Source organism: Lynx rufus, unplaced genomic scaffold (genome assembly GCF_022079265.1).
Source record: "Lynx rufus isolate CCGP_SWC_20201006 ecotype Redwood Valley unplaced genomic scaffold, mLynRuf1.p SCAF_8, whole genome shotgun sequence".
Classification (NCBI taxonomy): Eukaryota; Metazoa; Chordata; class Mammalia; order Carnivora; family Felidae; genus Lynx; species Lynx rufus.
Window position 1 is genome coordinate 15,003,537 of NW_025814896.1, and position 19,886 is coordinate 15,023,422.

Here is a 19,886-nt window from a genome sequence, read left to right on the forward strand (position 1 = left end):
AACCACAACATACAGAATCACAGAGATGCACCATTATTCTGGAATAAAGGACCACACGTTGCACACTCTCCAAGGGTGATCCCACCCCCACCCGGCAAAGAATCATCCTGGTAACTGAGTGGGACTCTCTGGGGACAGAGCCTGGAGTCTGCATTTTAAGCAAGTCTTGAGGGCACTCATGGACCTACAGCTGGAGGACCCTGAGAGGTCCTTGAGGAGAGAAACATAGTCCAACTCATCTCTCCTTCCCCAGGGCCCGGCACACAGCCTGGCTCCATGCAGGGGCTCAATAAATGTTTGATGAATGAATAATAGGTTGGCCATTTCCCCAGCTGTAAAATAGGAGTAATCACATTATATCTTCCTAACAGGAAGGATGAATGTTAATATTTATGAAGTGCTTAGAACACTACCTGGCACACAGGAGGCGCCCTATCAGTTACATACACACATGCATGCATACATACGTAAAGAAATCTGCTCCTCAAGGTTAAAGGATTCAAGTTTATTAAAAATATTCCCACAAAAGAGGAGGGTGGGAAGAGAGGGGCCCAGCCCACCTCGCCTCCTCCTTGTCCTCCAGAACAGACCCACCAGTTTGTATCCGGCAAACTGGCTCCTTCCCCATTGGGATGGTCCCCAGAGGACCCACTCTGCAGCGCTGAAGCAGGATGGGAAGCCCTAATCCTCGGGGCACTGCAGGAGGTCAAAGGTCACATAGCCCACTTGGTCCACCTGGTTCACCTCGTTCCGAGAACTCACACGCCAATAGAAGCGGTCCTGGCAGAAGTAAGCTTTCTCTGCAGGGGAAAGACAAGCCCAAGAGGGGTGATTCCAACCCTCCCACAAACACACACAGAGACAGGAGCAAGATCTCTACAATCGTCCCTCGTGCCCTTTCTAGATCTTTCATACGATGCCTCCATCTCCCCCACAGAGATGCCGGAGGGCAGAAAACCTCCATGTCCAAAGCACCGCCACAGAGCCTGGCACACAGCACGTGCTCAGAACAATTCACTCAACGTTCATTCATTCATTCATTCATTCATTTCATCAAATATTTATAGCGCTAAGCACTGTTATACAGCAGAGAGAAAAAATGCAGGCATGATCTCAGTTCTGCTGCTGTTTACACTCTAGTGGGGTAAGAGAGATGATTAACAAGCAAACACTTAATAAATGAGACTGTGGCAACGTAGAAAGCTATGAAGGAAATAAAAGCGAGTCAGTGAATACAGAACAAGGGTCAGAGACGGCCTCTTTGAAAAGGTAGCCTAAGCACTGAGACCCGAAGGGCAAAAGGGAGGCAGCCCAGTGACAGTCTGAGGGAAAACCTCCAGGCAGAGGGACCAGCTGGCACAGAGGCCCTAAGCTCGGTGTGACCTTGACCTTGCTGTGTTTAGAGCAGCCAGAGGCCGGTGTGGATGGTGTGGAGCAGAGGAAATGACAGGAGAGTGTTGGGAGGGTCTGAGGAGCAGATCAGATCCCCATAGTTTTCTTTTGTTTGTTTGTTTTTACCTTGGAATGGGTCTGGAGTCTCCCCCCAAGACCATGGCCCTCTACTCCTAACCACTCTCTACTCCTAGAGAGTATCGTAATGGTATTGAGCAACCAGTATGGCTTGAACAAGGGTGTTTGCAAGGGAGATGGTGAGAAGTGAACATTCTGGTAATGAAGTCAACAGAACTTGTCAGTTGATTGCATGTGAGTGGTGCAAAAGACAAGGAAAACCCCAGCTAGCGTCCCCATTTTACAGATGAGGAAACAGGTTCTGTGAGCAGCAGTGACTGGCCCAAAGACACAGAGTAATGAAGTGCCTTTTTTATCACTGTATCTCCAGCGTCAGCGCAATGCCTGGCATATTATAACACTTGATAAATATTGTCTAATAGAGGAATGAGCCTCCATGCAAACCACTGTTCTGTACTGGAGGGGGAGGGGAGGCGGTAAACTTCCAGCTGGGGGGTGGGGTGGGTAGGAAATCTGGGTTCTAATTCTGTGTCCCTTTATGATCTGGGAAAGGTCCCTGCCTCTATGGGGAATGTACCTGTGCTGGAGCATTTGCCTCAATCTCCAGGGGATTTTTTTTTTTTCTCCCTCAGAATTTGACTAATCACTGAGGCAGGCAAGTGTGGGAAGTGTCCCGGGGAGGGACCTGACCCTCATCAGCAGCCCTCACCTTGGTACTGAAAGATGTCGTGCGTGTTCAAGGGCACGCCGGGGAACATCTGCTCCACCTGGCCGGCGCTCTTGGGATCCACGGTCTGCGTCTTCACGTCGAACCTGCAGGAAGGCGGTGAAGAGACAGGTGCTGAGCCGGAGGGCGGGCGGACGGCGCCCGGGGTCCCCCTGCCGGCGGTCGCCGAGACTCTCACCTCCAGAAGCGCTGCCTGCTGAAGAGCAGCACCTTACCCCCGCTGCGCGGGAGGGCCCCAGTGATTTGGGCCACCTCCGGGCCCAGGCCCAGCTTGTCCAGACGCCTCGGGCCGAGCACCGACGCGCCTGTGTACACCCACACCTGGCGCCCTGCGGGGGAGGAGAGCCACATCGGTGTGGGGGCAGGGAGTGGCCACACATTGTCCTTGAATGTCAAGAGGAGGAACCCAGCGAGACCTTTCCGCGCCCGACCTGCCGGCAATCTGGGTGCCCAAGGAGCAGAACCCACCGCTCCGTCGGACGGTGCACGAGGACGGTGAAGAGCTGCTCAATTGCACCCGCCAGAAGGGGGCGCCTGTTCCTAATCCGCATGAAATGTTTCACGGATTTTACTCGATCTGCGGGTCTTCCTAGATCCGCAAGGATGAGGAGGGCGGGGGCGGGGGAGGAGAAAGGAGGAAACTAACCAGAGAAGAAGAAAGTCTTCTTGGTCAGCGGGTCCTCAAAGGCGGAGTCCAGCTTGCGGGGCAACGCAGGCCACTTGTTGGTGATAAGGAAGGGGCCCCGCACCCGGCGTCCTGGGTTCTCAGAGAACTGCCAGTACTTCCTGGGAATGAGAGAAGGGACCAGCGGGCCACTGAACTTTGAACCGAAGGCCAGTGGGTGGAGAGGAACAGTCAGGGCCCTCCCCTGAATCCCCTCCCCCAGCCACATATCCCTGCCCCCTCACCCATCCTTGAAGAAATGCAGAAGATTCCCGATCTCCGCAACAGCATCGAAAATGTTCACGTTGCACACATCTTCTGCTGGATCCAAAGACACTGTAGGGGCCTCAGAAGGGCCAGCAGTGGGGGGACCCGTGGGGCCAGCTGAAGGGGGGCCTGTGGGGCCAGCAGTGGGGCGCTCTGGGGGGCGGGTGGTGGGAGGCCCCGTAGTGCAGACCGTGGGCTGGGATTCAGGTGTGGTGGTGGTTGGAGGCCGTGGTTCAGGTTCAGGGCGAGGACCTAAAGAGAGACACTGGATGAGACCTTCTATTGCTACATACATCTGTGCTGGTGGAACGTATGCTCCCCAAAACGCATCAGTGAGGCCCCTGGCACTCACTGTCTTCACTCTAGATGTTGGAGCTTACCTTCCCCCAATCACAGGCTGGCTTTTTTTTTTTTCATACATTCACCTTCCATTCCGATCATGCTTATCTAATCCCTGGGCTATGTCAGGTCTGGGCCAGGCCCTATGAACACAAGACATGCAGGAGCTCTCCCCCTCTCCAGGCTAGTGGGAAAGAACTGGGTTTTGAGCACTCAAACTGAGTGGCAAACTTAGTGCTAAGAGCTTTATAAAATTACATTAGCTCATTTGACTTAAAAAAAATCAAATAGATTCTTTACTATTCACATTTTTAAAATGAGGGAATAATACTAATGATCATAGTGATGATAACAACACAAATATTAAACACTTACACGGTGCTTACTATATGTCAGACAATATTGGAACTCACTTAAACCTCCTCACAACCCAATGAGGCAGGTAACATTATTAGCCCCATTTCACAGGTGAGAAAACTGAGGGCTGAAGTCACGTACCACAGGTCACCTAGCCTGGAAGTGGCTGCACTGGCTTTTGAACCCACATCTGTCTCACTCTAGAATCTGGGCTCTTTATCATCTTCTCCAAGCACTGACCCGACAGCAATTGGACCCACTGACCCCAGGCTCTTCCGCAGATAAATGTTGAGGGGTCCCCACTTCGCTGATCCCCATTTCCCCATTCTCGGTACAAGAGCAAAGTCACCGCCCTTCCTTGCATCCCTGCCCAATAACCTCACCGTACAGATGCTGGATGCCTTTCACATCGTCCTCATGCAGGGGGGGGCCCTCCGTGAAGCTGTACATGGGGTACATGAGTGCCTCTGGCACCGATGAGTGATCTAAACCCAGAGCATGGCCGAATTCATGGGCTGCCACAAGGAACAAGCTGTATCCTGGAGGGAAAAGGGACCTTGAGATGTGAGCCCAGCCGAGCTCCCAGCCCCGGCCATCCCTCCCCCACCACTGCTGCCCCCAACCTTGGAACCCTGACCACCTTGGTCCGGGCAGAAGCCCCACTTCTTGTCTCTGTCGAAGTTCGAGGTGGTGGCGCACCAGAGGTGCCCATCTCCGCGGCCCTCCCTGGTGCATGTTGAGTACTCCTTGCCCAGGAAGATGAAGGGAAAGACACACAGCTCCCCAGCGGAGTTGCCACCGGTCACTGTAGAGTCAGCTGGAGAGACAAAGGGTGCTGGGTGAACCAGCTGAGTGGGCCCAATAAGGGGCCAGAGGCTGGTGGAACAGGAGCTGGATAATCCTGGTGTCCTATTTTATTTATTTACTTACTAATTTATTTATGAGAGAGAGAGAGAGAGAGAACACGCGCGCGCACGAGTGGGGGAGGGGCAGAGGGGGTGGGAGAGCGAGTGTGAGAGAGAGAGTGAATCTTAAGCAAGCTCCATGCCCAGCTGGGGGTTGGAGGCCACGGGGTTCCATCCCATGACCCTGGGATCATGACCTGAGATAAAATGAAGTCGGCTGCTCAGCCGACTGAGTAACCCGGGCGCGCCCCCTGGTGTTCTTTTTATAAAAGCCTAGGGTGCTGGGGGCACAGCTGAGACCCGGCTAGGCTGGTGGGCAGGGCCTGGGGACCTGAGACTAAGGGAGAGGAAGCTGTCTGGGCTGAAAGGCCAAGGCACAGGGATGCGGCTGGGCGGGGGCAAGTGGAAGTCAGGGGGAGGGGCCGTGATCGCGGGCGGAGGCACGGGGATCCTGAGGACCAACGAAGAGTGGAGAGACACGCTGATGGGTGGGGGAGCCTCGTTTCGGGGGCCAGTGCGGAACGAGGGGGCGAGGCTGAGTCTGGTAGGCGGGGCAGAGGTACCTCGGGTTGGGCAGAACCCATAGAGCTTGTCCTGGTCGTAGTTGGCCGTAGTGGCGCACCAGCGGTAGCCGTCTGAGCGACCCTCGGTGGTGCAGGCGGAGTAGGAGCGGCCCTCGAAGGTGAACGGAAACACGCAGGGCTTGCCCTCTCCATTGCCGTCCCGGGTGTAGAGTCCTGAGGAAGCCCATACAATTAAGGGGAGGGGAGGACGGGAGGCGGGGGAGGGGGGAGGATGTCACGAGTTTATTGACCCACAGACCATCGGTTGTACTCCATTCCTCCTCTCCCCGTTTCACAGATGAGAAACTGGGCCCAGAAAACAGGAGGGTCACTTGCAGGCCACACAGCGCTAGTGGCCGAGCCGGGATTAAAACCTCGAACCCTCGAGGGTGGTGGGAGCCCCTCACCCCCGTCGCGACCCCGCACTCACTCTCGCTGGGGCAGAAGCCGAACCGGCGGTCGGTGTCGTAGTCGGCGGTGGTGCTGCACCAGAGCATGTCGTCGGAGCGGCCGTCCGTGGTGCAGGCCGAGTAGGAGCGGCCCTCGAAGGTGAAAGGGAAGTGGCAGGCGGCGCCACCTGCGTTTCCGAAGTAGGTGGGAACCACTGCAGGAGAAGGGGCACCGGGTCAGGGCGGCTGGCGATGGGCGTGAGAAGAGAAGGGAATGCGAGCCCGGGCGGCTCGGGATCTCACCTACGCCCTTGCCCAGAGACCACAATTCCTCATCGTCGAAGTGGGCGTCTCCCTGAATGCCTGGGCCGGGAGGAAAGGCGTGTGCCAGGAGCCCGTCTTTCCCATCGAAGGGGTACCCATCTCCGTGCTCTAGAGAAGCAGGTGCAGGAGGAGGGGGTTGGCCGAGAGCAGTCGTGCAGACCGTGCGCTGCCCTGAGCGTGGGCTGAGGTCCCGCCTACAGCAGCTGTCCGAGCCCTGCGTCCCCGCGCTGCACCGTGTCGGGCAGGAGGGGGCGCATAAAGCCAGAGGCGGCCAGGGCTGCAGGGACAGGCGAGACCAAGCGGCGTCCAGTGCCCGCTCTCCTCTCTCCGTGGCCCTCCCTCCGCTGTCCCCGTCCGAGACCCTCCTGGCCTCCCCCTTCTCGCTTTCTCACCCCTGACACCAAACTGGATGACGATGTCTGCCTCGAAGCCATACACGCGCGTGAAGGTGAGCGGCGTCACCGCGCTCCAGGCCGCAAAGGCGCGGGCAAAGGCGTCGTCGATCACGTCGCGCGGCAAGTCTTCCGAGTAGTTTTGGATCCTACAGGTGAAAGGCGAGAGGACAGAGGTCCGAAGTGAGTCCGGAGCCGGGGCGGTAGCGACACCCGGTGTCTCAGCGACTTCAGCAGGCACGATGTTCCCTGCGTTCCACATTTCTCACCTACAAGGTACTTTCAGACGCATTTTTCTCTTGGGACACTCACAGGGGCCCTAGCAGGAAGACTCAGATTGCCAGGCCCACTTCCCTGAAGGGGAAACAGAGGGCTCAGAGGCGGAGCCACCTGCCCCAGGCTGCACATCGAAACCTAGGGGTCTGTCTGAGGGACGAATTCGCCGCCGCCGGCGCGGGGTCTGGCCCTCCCGTCCCCCTCCCCCGGCCTTCTCGGGGCCCTGCCGCGCACCAGTACGTGATGTTGTGGTGATGCCACTTGAGGTCACCCTCAAAGGTCTGGAATTTGCCCAGGTCTGGGACGCCGCAGCGCGGGGTTCGTATGGCCTCCAGGGTGGTTCTGTCCAGTTCGCCAGTCTCAGGCAGAGCCAGGCGCCTCTGGAGAAGCCGCAGTCCCCGACTCAGGGACTGCTGGTCGTCGCTCATCTCCGCCACATGAGTATAGCCATAGCGATACAGATATTCCTGTGGATGGAAGGGCAGAGATACTCCAGAGCCCTGACTCTTACCCGGCCCTAACGGGCCAGGATTCCATCCTCCAGGCACTCGGGGACTATCAGCTCTCCAGGACTTGGTACCCTGGATACCAGTGCTTATGCCCACCCACTAACTCCCTCCCCTGTAGACATCCTCGTCTCCTTCCCACCCCTGCATGCCCCTGGCCCAGCCTACCTCAGGGCCTCCTAGCCTTTACCCCTGTTCACCCCACTCCAGAACCCTCCAAAGCATCACCACCCCCATCACGTCCCATTACCCACCTAGGAAACCCTTATTAGCCATTCCTGGCCATCACCCGTCCAGAGCCTCCACAGGACCCCTGAGGGCCTGATCCCAGATACCTCTGTCCTCCAGGCACGACCATCACCCTCAACTTGCCCGATAGAATCTCCTCTGAAGCCTCACGCCCTCCCTGAGACTCCTGGCCAGCCCTCCCTAACTACATGCAGGGGTATTAGCCTACCTCTGCCAGCTGCCTGTCAGTGAGATTAGTTCGCACGTCTCCTGGGAAGACCACAACGGTGGGCTTGCGTGGTCTGGGAGCGGCGGTGCAGCAGCCCAGCACCAGGAGCGCCAGGACCAGGGGCTGCCTGGGGCTCATGGTGAGGGTGGCGGTGTCTAGGTGCAGCTGTCCTTGTGGGGGCTTTAAGCAGGCGCTATTAACTGAATCAGTAACCCCGCCCCTCCCTGCCAGGCGGGGGCTGACTCAGGGGATGAGGTGTGTTTGGGGGGGGGCAGCCCCAGCATGAGCAGGCAAACAAAGGGCTTACACCACCTCCTCCTGTCCCCACTGCCCACAGTCCCATTGCCAAGTCAGGCAGGACCCCAGACCCACAGGAAACCACAGGCCCACAGGGGAAGGGTTGGGTTTTGCAAAATGCAGAGCTTAGGAGAACTGAATGAAAGCAAGGAAGGGAGGCTGGAGGGCTCCCTGAGCTCTGTGCCTGAAGGCCCCAAGCGGTCAGCCTAAGGGAAGGGGATGAGAGATTCCCCGAGGCCTCTTCCTGAACCCAGAGATTTCCCCCTTCCCAGTCACACCCCATCTATGGGCCCCTCCCCACACTGCTAGGCTCTGTCCTCTCCTCCCTTGAAGCCTTTCCCAAGGGCGACGGTGGGGGGCTTCCTCTCCCTGCCTCACCTAGGGACGGAAGGAGCAGCAGGAATTGGGGAATTGCGGGATTCCCCCAGGGCACCCCCCCACCCCCACCCAGCCGTCTTCCACAGGCTGAGTCTTTCAGGACAGTAAAGGGGGAAGTTTAGGGCATCTGGAAGCCAGCACACAGGCCTCACTCTCTTCCTTCAGGGCCTAGGGCAAATGTCCTACCACTCTGAACTTGTTTCCTCAGCTGTAAAAAAGGACCCTTTGTCCTTAAATTGATGGAGGATAAAATGAGATCAAATACCTACAGTGCTTACTCCAGTGTATGGTGCAATTTCTCAAGAATGGCCATGGTTGCTTTTAATGACCTGGGCGAAGATGGTGATTCCAACTTGGAATCGGGAGACTCCGAGGGTCTTGGGTTCTAATCTGCCATGTGAGCTACAACAAATGTCTTCCTCTCTCTGGGTTTTGGATTCTTCAACTACAAAATGGTGGAGAGGGGACGATCTTGGGGAACCTTCAGTTCTCCAGCCCTTCTCCAGGAGCCCAAGCTGTAGCCCCGGTTATCACCCCTGTGCCTACCTCCCTCTCTTCTTCCCAGCCAGCCCTGGTGGGGAAGGATCTGTGTTTGCCTTCCGGGAGGAATCCCTTGGGAAGGGCAACGCTAGCCGTCCAATAAGCTGGGTTTAAAGGGCTCACTACGTGCCACGCACTTTCTGTGCTTGTCGAATAAATGAATCTTCGAGACGAGGACATTTCGCTTCCCTTCTAGAAAAGCTGAAGCTCTAGAGTTCACTAATTAATGGGCATCCACTTTAGATCTGGTGTTCAGTCCCCGCTCTGCCATTTCCCAGTTGTGTCACCTTGGGCAAGTCACTTCACCTCCAAGCCATAATAATAATAATATATTTCTTGAGACTACTGTGAGAAGTTGCTTGTAAGCATCTCATTCCACCATCTGCGAGGTAGATTTAATGAGTACCCTCTCCTATTTTTAGAGGAGGACACTGAGGCTCAGAGCAGTTAAGGAACTCACCTATGACCACACAGAGAGTTAATTCGCAGAACCAGGATTCAAGCCTAAGGCTGCCTGGTTCTGAAGTCTTTCATATTTACCGCCATTTACAGGGAACCAACATGGCCAGGGGAGGCAGGGAGGAAGAAGAGACCTCAAACCCGGCACCTTCTCCCCTAATTCCCTGCACCCACAGAAGAACAGGGAGCAGGCTCACGCCTTTGGGGAACCAGAGGCTAGGACAGGGGACCCAGGGGAACTATATTCCAGATTTGAGAATTCAAGGTCATTGAGCAATATCATTTTAGAGATGGAAACAAAGAGACCCTCCAATCCAGGGGTCTTCACCTGGTGGCAGACGCAAGCTTTAGGCGAATCCACGAACCACCCCCAACTTACCATCAATTGTACAAAATATGTCATATCTATGTATGTATGTCACGTTTCTCAAATTTAACACTATTGACATTTGGGGCCCAATAATTCTTTGTTTTGAGGGTCTGTCCCGTGCATCGTGGGATGTTTCATAGCCTCCTCAGCCTCTACCCACTAGATGCCAGTGGCACCTCCCCCTGCCAGTTGTGACAACCAGAAATGTTGCCAAACATTGCCAAATGTCCCCTGGGTGGGTGGGAGGGGCAAAACCACTGCCAGTTGAGAACCACTGATGTACGTTGATTTTTTTTTTTTTATATAAAGAGTTCAAAACGTTTATCATATACTCAAACCGTTGATGAGGATCCTCAAGTCTGTAAAGACCATTTACTCAAGTATTTGTTGAGTTTTTATGGGCCAAACATTGTGCTAAGAATTTGGGACTACGGTAGTGACCAAGATAGCTTTGTCACTGTGCTAGTGGAACAGAGTCCAGTACGGGAGAAATTGAATGAATTACCAGAGAGACAACCGTCACAAGAGGGAAGTGTACCAATCTACTCCAACTACCTCCATTATGCAGATGAGGAAACTGCGGGCCCAGAGTAGAGAACTGACCTCTCTTAGGTACCAGAGCAAGCCGGGGACAGCATGGGTGGGACACTAAGGAGTGGCAGCTATGAGCCTGCCCTCTGGAGCCAGGCTACTTAAGTTCCAATCTCAGCTCTGGCACCAACTTGCTGTGTGAGCTGGGTAATTGACATAACCTGTCAGTGCCTCAGTTTCCCCATCTGTAAAACAGGGGTGATCATAGTGCTTGCCTCATGGAGTTGTAAGGATCAAATGAGTTAATAGGTACAAAGTCTCTGGCACATGGAAAAAGTGCTTGCTGCTACTTTAATTCTGATGGCCTCTAGGCAGCTGGCTGTTTTGACCAAATTGGGTGGGGGGGGGGGGGGCGGACAGGAAGAGGGCACCTAGCCAGGAACCTCTGGCTTGATTCCTGGAGTTAATCCAAACAAGACCCCTCCTTTTCTCACCCCCCTCCCAGCTTCCTCCTTTATCCCCTGGCTCCCCAGCCCCCATCAAGAGGAACTTGGAAGAGCTTGGCTTTCAACACGGCAATGGCAGGAAGCGGTTCTGGTTACCACATCCCCTTCCCCACTTCCCTCAGCCCCTCCTTCCAATACCACAAGTTTAGCCAAGGCCCTGGGAGAGGAGGAGGCAGAGAGCAGGATACTCTTCCAGGTGGGCACCCCTTGACCCTGACCAGGGTCGTAGCTTGGACTCTAAGCCCCTCCTTCAGGTGGAGACCCCGTAAGATGGGGAGGGGGCTGACCCCGGAGCCCTGAGTCACCAGCTGGATGACACAGCCCTGCGGGCTGCCCTTAGTAACACCAGGCCCCCAGACTGGGGTCAGCCTCACGAGGGGAGGAACCTCTCCCCTGATTTAGGATGGGGAATTCCAACCCTGTTCCTCCCGAACCTGCCAGAGAAGGGAGGGGCGGCCAGGCCTGAGATGCCCTGGCAGGAAATGAGAAAGACATTTCTGTCTGGGATGAAGCAGAAAGGTGTGGGTATACTGTAAGACACTGCCCCAGGGATAGAGCGCCACCCAAGCACCCGCCCCCACCCACACTAGCCCCGGGTAGTGGCGATCACCAGGTCGATTCTCAGAGGCCTTAATAATAATCTCATGCCTCCCCCTTATCTCTTTTTAGCTCCTCCAAAAGGAAGCCATATAGTGTAGACCTCAGAATCAGACCTCCTGGGTTCAAATTCCAGCTCCTACTACATCTGGCTGTGTGACCTTAGGCAAGTCACTTTGCCTGTCTGTGCCTCCATGGCCTCATCGGTAAAATGAGGGAGGACAGTCCTCACCCAAAAGGTTGTGGTGGGGATCAAGTGGTAGTGTACATTGCGAGTTTTTAGCACACGGTAGGTACACACACCAAAAGTAACGTTAGCCGTCATGATTCTGCTATTTTAATGCTCTCTCTGCTAAGAATTAGGATTCACAAACCTCTTTCACTGGTGAGGAACCCGTGAGGCACAGGGAGTTGCCAGGTCCACACAACCAGCCAGGAGCAGGCCTGGGATTCGACCCAGACCTGGCACCAGCACCCTGTTCTTTCCACCACATTCGGCATGTGCTGCTAACCACCTCGGTGGGCATCCATTTCCGTAGTCCACGCACAATCCACTTAACTCTTTCTCCAGCGCTGTCTGATTTGGATCCAACGGCAGAACTTCTTACCATTTTATTTGAGTCTGAGCTTTCCCAGGAGGCAGAGACTGTGGCCCATTTTCAAGGTGGCAGACGCGAGGCCCAGAGAAGTGCTTCAGGTTGCTCATGGTCACACAGCCGGTGAGTGACGGAGCTCCTGCCCAGCCCTTCTGACTCCAAATCCCGTGCTAAGATCAGGTCACTGGATCTGACAAGAAGGAAGTCAGTGGGGGAAGCAGCCTGGGGCAGGGTGGGGTCCCCAGAAGTCAAGCTGGAGGGATCAACAGAGAGAATGGGTGTGGGATATTTGGCTGGGTTCTGTAGGGAGAAAAATGGGGGGATAAAAAGGAAAATAAAATATTAAGCGGGGCTGGACAGGGCAGAGAACAGTCTAAGGGAGGTTCCGTTACAGTGAGAGGTTTGTGTCTATAAGAGGGGATGTGCCAGTTGACCGGGAAAGAGACGGCCTGGGACCAGTTCCCTTGACATTGTATCACCCACTGCTATGCATGGGTTCCCAGCAAAGCAGGTGCAGCCCCAAAATACACATTTAAAAGACTCTTTGTTTGTTGGGTTGGTATTTTAAATTAAGACTCTGTTTTTTAAGGGGCACCTGGGCGGCTCAGTCAGTTGAGCGTCCGACTTCGGTTCAGGTCATGATCTCACGGTTTGTTGAGTCTGAGCCCCGCATCGGGCTCTCTGCTGTCCTCGCAGAGCCCACTTCAGATCCTCTGTCCCCCTCTCTTTACCCCTCCCCGCCTTGCGCTGTCCCAATAAATAAACATTTTTTTAAAAAGACTCTATTTTTTAGAGCAGCTTTACTAGCTATACAGCAAAATTGAGAGGAAAGCCCAGAGTGTTCCCGCATGCCCCGTGTCCCCACACAGGCAGAGCTGCCCCATCATCAACATCCCCCACCAGAGTGGGACATTTGGTATGACCCGTCAACCTGCATTGACATAGTGCAAGGCCTCAATGCGTATGTTCCGTGGGTTTGGGCAAATGCAGCATGACGTGCCCCCATCACCGTGCTATCATACTGAGTAGTTTCGCTGCCCTAAAAATCATCTGTGCTTCGCTTATTCATCGCTCCCTGTCACAAAGACTGTTGTCGATATTTGGGGAAAAAAATCCTTACAGTAGCCAGCACGGGAAAAGTCGGATCTTCAGGGGATTTCCTTATATAGTCATTTCAGGGTTTGGCGTTGTTTTGTTTTGAATGACATATGGGGAAGGGCACCATATTCTCAGGGGTAGCAGCCCCTAAAGGTCTAAATCTGGTCCTGTTCACAATGGGTAGGGGATTGAGGAAAGCCTTACTCCTTGGAAATCCCAGGTTAAACATTCAGTGGTCGAACATTCATCCAGGGAGCTGAGGGGGGTTGGGGGGGGGGGACACCTGGATGGCTCAGTCAGTTAAGCATCGGATTCTTGGTTTCAGCTCAGGTCATGATGTCACAGTTTCCTGGGTTCGAGCCCCCTGTCGGGCTCTGCACTGACAATGCAGAGCCTGCCTGGGATTCTCTCCCTCTCTCTCCCCCTCCCCTGCTTGCGCGCGCACTCTCTCTCTCTCTCTCTCTCTCTCAAAATGCATAAATAAAACTTAAAAAAAAAATGAACCCTAGGGTAAACATCCAGTCGGTCCTGGCCTGATGAATCGAGAGCCTTGGGACCAGAGCAGGAGGAAGAAGTCCACACTGCACACAGGACAACTGGTGACTTCACTGCCCCTTTCCCAAACCTGCGCTGAGCCCCTCCTCTTGGCCAGGCATACTTTCTCATGCATCTTCTAGTTCCACGGTTCTCCAAGTGTAGTCCCCGGACCAGCAGCATCAGCACCACCGGGAATTTGGTCGAAATGCAGATGGTCCACTGCTCCCACCTCAGAACTACTGAATCAGCACCTCTGGGTGGGACCCAGCAATGTTTGCTCTAACAAGCCTGCCATGTGGTTCTGATGCAGGCTCAAGTGTGAAACCTCTGCTTTACAGCTGCATTCCCCCTGCTGACCGGAGGGGCTTTAGAGCCATTTCCAGATGAGGAAACTGAAGCTCAGAGAGAAAAAGCCACTCGCCCCGAGGTCACACAGTTAGTACTAAAATTAGCCTTTCTGATTGTGAAGTTGATGCTTCCCACAGCACTATAAGGACTAATGACTTCAAATATTTAACAACCAGGACCCCAACGGATCAGACTGATTCCATCCAAGGAACTTCAAGAGGCCCCTCATTGGAGGGGGGCGGGGGAAAGGGGGTGACTATTATTAACCCTTTTGTTCCTGGATATGCAGTTCTAGGAGTCTGGGAGAAGGGGCTGCTAGCTAGGGCTCTGGGGCATTTAGAAGGCTCAGAGTAGGACCTGTTACCAATGCGTAGGCAAGGAAGTGTTTCAATATTTTAACAACTTGTGCTTACCAGCTGAACACCAGCCCTAAGGGTAGTTTGCTTCCCAGGAGAGGTTCCTGAAACTTGCATATCGGGTAGAGGGCCTGGAGCTACACAGCCCAAAAGAGAACATAGGTTCTCATAACAAACGTCTTATGAGAGTACCTGTTCCACTGTGCTTCTCAAATTTGGCTGTTCATTGTGGAGTCTCCGGGGATTTTCTTTTGAATAGTGATGCCTAGGTTTCATCCCCTAGAGATTCTGACTTAATTGGTCTGGGTCGTGGCCTGGGCATCGTTGTGGGTTTATTTGTTTTTGTATTTTTTTAAAGGACCCGTGACTCAGGATTGAAAACAATCCTATACGGGTTCCCTGAAGGCTGTAAGAGACTCCAGACTAAGAACCCCTGGTTTGTACCAGTATTTCCCAAGGCTGTGGACTTTAAAAAAAAAAAAAAAAGTACAGATTCTGAAGAGATTCGGATTCAGTAATCAGTGGGGCCCAGAACTGGGTGTTACCAAGCTCCCCTGGTTTAGAAATCAGCGACAGGGGCAGCCCCTGCAGGTCGTGGTAACTGAGAGAGGCTCAGAGATTCTACCCGCCCCCCCCAGCCCACCCGCAACGTAGTTGAAGCAACCAAGAACATTTTGCCAGGAAGTATCCAGAACCAATTTCCGCAGCTCTTCCTTCCCCTGTGCTGCAGAGACATTGCTTCAAAGAACACGCTCTGAAACAGCCTAAGACACCCTCCCCGGGGAGCCCTTTCCTGGCTGCACCTCAGCAGAGCCCCAGGCCTGCTCTGATTGCCTTTCTTTCCCATTAATCCTGGGACACCCTCATTTAGATGTGATCTGCATACATTTGCATATTGAGCTCCAGGGGCCCCCTTCCTCCTCCAACGCCCAACCCTGTGGCTTGTTGGGGGCGGGGGGAAGGGAGGAGAGAAATAAAACTAATGAATTCACGAAGCCTGCCGAGATGTGTTTGAACCTCTTGCCGCGCTGGGACTTTGATACACCTGAAGCCGGGTTGCCGGGTTGAAGGGCCGATAGCACGGGCTCAGCGTGGATGCAGCAGGAAGGCAGACGCAGGAGGCCTCCCGAGGTCTAGCACCAGCGGTTGGAGCCCAGCTCCTGATGAGAGGCAATGCGGGATTTCTCCAATGGGAAAAGACGAGAGCAGCAGTAGAGGCTTTCGGAGAGGGGGCGGGGGAGGGGGTGGGGGTGGGGAGGGGTAGTTGAGATTCCTTCCCAGCTTCAGAAGAACCCAGGTTGAGGGCTCAGTCGGTTAAGCGTCAGACTTCCACTCAGGTCATGATTTCAGGGTTGGTGAGTTCGAGCCCTGCATCGGGCTCTGTGCTGACAGCTCGGAGCCTGGGGCCTGCTTCGGATTCTGCGTCTCCCTCCCTCTCTCTCTCCCTGCCCCTTGCCCACTCACACAGTGTCCTCATCTTTATAACGGGAGCAATAATCTGATTACGCAGTGATGAGAGCCACCCCGGACCGAATATCTTTTCCAGACCCCTTTGGAGGCTGGGAAGGAATCTGCTAACGGGTGCAAGCGGAGGGGGTGCCAGGAGCCCTCAAGTCCTCACGGGCTGTCCCTGCAGCATGGTTCCGCCCTGCTCGCAGCAGGCCAGCTTCCTTTGCCTCTGGCTCACTTTCCTAGTGTGGTCTTGAGGCTTCACATCACTGCTGGGAGCCTCCAGAATCCTTTTCAGTCCCTTCCCTTCCCTTCCCTTCCCTTCCCTTCCCTTCCCTTCCCTTCCCTTCCCTTCCCTTCCCTCCCCTCCCCTCCCCTCCCCTCCCCTCCCCTCCCCTCCCCTCCCTTCCCTTCCCTTCCCTTTCATTTTTTTTAAGGTAGACCCAACCAGTTTTGCCTGCTTGCAGCCAAGGCCCCCAGTTGACACAAGGACCATTCTGTTCCTTCTCCTCCACCCTCCTGAGTGTCTGGTTCTGATGCGCTTCTCTCCAGCCCCGCTCCTCCCCCCAGGCTCCCTTGCCTGCTTCTATGCCATTCATAGCACTCTTTCCTCCCTGGTCTTCCCAATTTCCCAACCATCTGTATATAATCCTATAGCGTGCCCCATCTCCCGTGTCATCCAAACAGGTGGCAAACTGTATAATTCTCTTAAATCCATCCGTCTGTATTCATCTACTCGGGGGCCATAACAAAGTACCACAGACTGGGGGGGGAGGAGGCGGCTTACACAACAGACCCTTTTGGGTTTTTTAAGCTTATTTATTTTGAGAGACAGAGCCTAGGAGGAGCAGAGAGAGAAGGAGAGAGAGAATCCCAGGCAGGCTCCGCGCTGTCAGCACAGAGCCCAATGCGGCGCTCGAACTCATGAACCATGAGATCATGACCTGAGCTGACACCAAGAGTTGGATACCCAGCTGAGCCCCCCAGGGACATCCTGGTCAAGACCAGGGTGTCGACGGGGTTGGTTTCTGCTATGGCCTCTCTCCTTGGCTTGTAGACAGCAGTCTTCGTGTCTTTGCACGTGGTCCCCTCTCTGAACAACTGTGTGTCCTAATTTCTTCCTCTTATAAGACACCAGTCATATTGGATTGGCATCCACCCTAATGACCTTGTTTTAACTTAATTACCTCTTTAAAGACCCTGTCTCCAAATACAGGCACATTCTGAGGTCCTAGGAGTTCGGACTTCAACATATGAATGGGGGGGGGCACACTTCAGCCCAGAGCACCCTCCACCCTCTGCGTGGAGGTACCATTTCCTACCTGGTAGTGCTATAGCTCAGCCCCCCTAACCCCCAGCACCCACACCCCAAATTCAGCTTCTTGCTCAGCCCTCAGAAAGCTTCCATGCCCCCCAGTGTCTCCAGAATAAAGACTAAACTCCTTAGCCTGGCAGCCAAGGCCTCCTTGTACCCTCAGCACCGTGACCAGGAAAAATGACAACATCGTCTAGCGCCTTGCTTTTCAAAGTGTAATTCTTGGACCTACAGCTTCAGCATCACACGGGGGCTTGTTAGAAATGCAGAATGTGGGGCGTCCAGGTGGCTCAGTTGGGTAAGAGTTCCGCTCTTAATTTCGGCTCAGGTCATGATCTCTTGGTTTGTGAGCTGAATCCCCGCATCAGGCTCTGTGCTGACAGTGCTGAGCCTGCTTAGGATTCTCTGTCTCCCCTCTCTCTATGCCCCCACCCTGCTTGCACATGTGCACTCTCTCTCTCAACATAAATAAACTTTAGAAAATTAAAAAAAAAAAAAAAAAAAGACTTATGCTCTTGATTTCGGCTCAGATCATGATCTCGCAGTTCGTGGGTTCCAGCCCCACGTTGCGCTCTGTGCTGACATCGCAGAGCCTGCTTGGGATTCTCTCTCTCTCCCTCTCTCTGCTCCTTCCCTGCTTGAGCGCTCTCTCTCTCTCAAAATAAAAAAAGAAAAAGAAAAGAAAAGAAAAGAAATGCAGAAACTTAGGCCAGGCCCCAGACCTGCTGAATCAGAATCTGTGTCACCTGAACGGACCCCAGGTGATCTGTATGCACACAGAAGCTGGAAAGGTGACAGGCACCAATGGTATCCAGAGAGGGACTCACAGGAGTGGGACCTGTCATCACCTGGTTGGGTCAGAAACTTGACTTTGTCCTGACAGAACCATCCAATTCACAGGAGTTGGGGCTGCACAGCAGATGACAATTCTGAACAAACGAATGAACTTGACTTCCCAGGGCTATTAAGAATGCCTAACTCACAAGTATGAACAAATGGAAAGGTTGCTGGGGATGGCCCCCCCGATGGGAAAGGCAAGGTTCTCATCTCTCATTCCCATTCAGTAAACATTTATTGGGCCCTGCTGAGTGCTGGGCTGGGTGCTGGGCATCAGGCAGGCATATGGAATGAAAGGAAATGTGAGTTTTGTTCTGTAGGCGCTCACAAACCAGGAAGGGAGACAGATCACAAAGACATGCATTCAATAACCAGCATACACACAGGGGGGCACCCACCCACCTCCTCCACTCCTCCTACTTCATTCTTAGAAGGCATCACGCTCTGGCCCCTGGACCTTTGCACTTTCCACCACCCCATTCTGCCTCAACCCTTCCACACCTCCCCTCTCTGCCCGCCTCTTGTGTCCGGCTAAATCTTATTCATCTTTTAGATTTCAGCTGAGATATCATTTCTTCCAAGAAAAGACTGCTGATTACTCCAACCTGGGAAGTGGGGTTCTTCTGTGCTCTCATGACTCCCCTCACTCCACCACTTCCCTTGCTGTGGCATTTTTCATAATTCAGAGTGAATTTCCTGTTTATTCATCTATCTCTCCCCACAGGCTGAGATGGTTATGAGGACAGGACCTTTATCCACTGTGTTCACTATATTCGCAAGTGTTTCTTAAGCACAGAAAAATAACAGTCATGCTAGTCAGCTTTTTTTTAATTCATACTATCCTAAGGCACTGTCCTAAGTATTTATATGTATTAACTCATTTAATCCTCACAGCTACTCAGTGAGCGGGGGCTATTATTTTTCCCGTTTCACAGATGAAGAAATAGAGACAACAGAGAAGTTAAGTAGCTCACCTAAGGAAACACAGCTATGAAGTGGCAAAGTAGGGGTTCAAACCCAAGCAGTCTGGCTCCAAAGACTGCATATTGGAAGAGGGGGTGATTAACTCTTTTTTTTAGATGTTTATTTATTTATTTTGAGAGACAGAAAGGGAGCACGTATGAGCAGGGGAGGGCAGAGAGGGAGAGAGAGAGAGAATCTCAGGCAGGCTCCACACTCAGCGCAGAGCCCAACTCAGGCTTGAGCGCACGAACCTCAGCCAAAATCAAAAGGCAGATGCTTAACTGAGCCTGCCAGGCGCCCAAGGGGGTAATTGATTCTATGGAGAAGTCAGAAGTCAGGGAATGCTTCAGAAACAACACCTGAGCCAGATTTTGAAGACTGCATAGGAGTTTGCCATGTGGAAAAGGAGCGGGGGATTTCAGACTTGATAACCTCCAATTTGTCAAGGCAACAGCATTTTCCCCAAGGGCAAAGGGAAGGAAATTGAACGGTGCTGCAGATACTGGCCTATGAGGCTTAGACAGAGTGACTGCCTTAGCGTCCAGTTTCAGCCTGAGTCATGCATGAGTGGGGCGAGGCAGGTTACACACACCCTGGGGCTCTGGTCCTTCGGTCCCTGCGTGGGTGAGATGTACACTCCCCTCCCCTCTTGCCCCGAGACTCAAGGCTCCCTCCTGAATTGTGCCCCCGTTCCTCACAGGGATTGGCTCACCACCTCGGAAGGAAGGTCCCAGCAAGCGCATCTCTGGGCAGATGCAGGCCCAGCACAGATCTGGAGTCTGTAAGAAGAACCGAGGAGTTTCCCCAAAAACCCCACGCAGGCTGTCCTCAGCCTGACCTAACAAACTCTGGGATCCTCTTCTGGCTCAGGAGTCTCCCAACTTTTAAAGGCCCAGAACACTTTCAGGCAACTGGATCTCAAGAAATCCCCAGTATATAACACAGATGAAGAGGTGTCCTTCTGCTTCCCACCTCTGTTGACCATGTCCCTCGCAAGGACCCCGAGGCCTGATCTAGCCCAGCCACTTCTTTTTACTGTTAGGAAAACTGAGGCTGGAGGAGGGAAGAAGTTT

The 19,886-nt window shown here is 53.7% G+C and overlaps 1 protein-coding gene across 1 annotated transcript; it reads right to left on the minus strand.

The window, feature by feature from the left end:
• Positions 1-664: 664 nt before the first annotated feature.
• On the minus strand, positions 665-7,809 carry MMP9 (matrix metallopeptidase 9). The gene is made up of 13 exons (XM_047068430.1): positions 7,637-7,809; positions 6,908-7,140; positions 6,398-6,546; positions 5,985-6,113; positions 5,723-5,896; positions 5,293-5,466; positions 4,465-4,641; positions 4,208-4,363; positions 3,107-3,380; positions 2,844-2,983; positions 2,376-2,526; positions 2,180-2,283; positions 665-800 (listed from the first exon to the last, which is right to left on the minus strand). The coding sequence occupies exons 1-13, from the start codon at positions 7,772-7,774 to the stop codon at positions 682-684; spliced, it is 2,118 nt and encodes a 705-aa protein (XP_046924386.1). The 5' UTR covers positions 7,775-7,809; the 3' UTR covers positions 665-681.
• Between the last annotated feature and the right edge of the window lie 12,077 nt (positions 7,810-19,886).

Excerpts from the sequence above, each read along its gene's own strand:
- MMP9 (XM_047068430.1), bottom strand. The coding sequence starts at position 7,774 with ATGAGCCCCAGGCAGCCCCTGGTCCTGGCGCTCCTGGTGCTGGGCTGC. Across the intron at positions 6,547-6,907 it reads CACCACAACATCACGTACTG|GATCCAAAACTACTCGGAAG; the intron begins GTGCGCGGCAGG and ends TTTCACCTGTAG. Across the intron at positions 3,381-4,207 it reads AGGCATCCAGCATCTGTACG|GTCCTCGCCCTGAACCTGAA; the intron begins GTGAGGTTATTG and ends GTCTCTCTTTAG.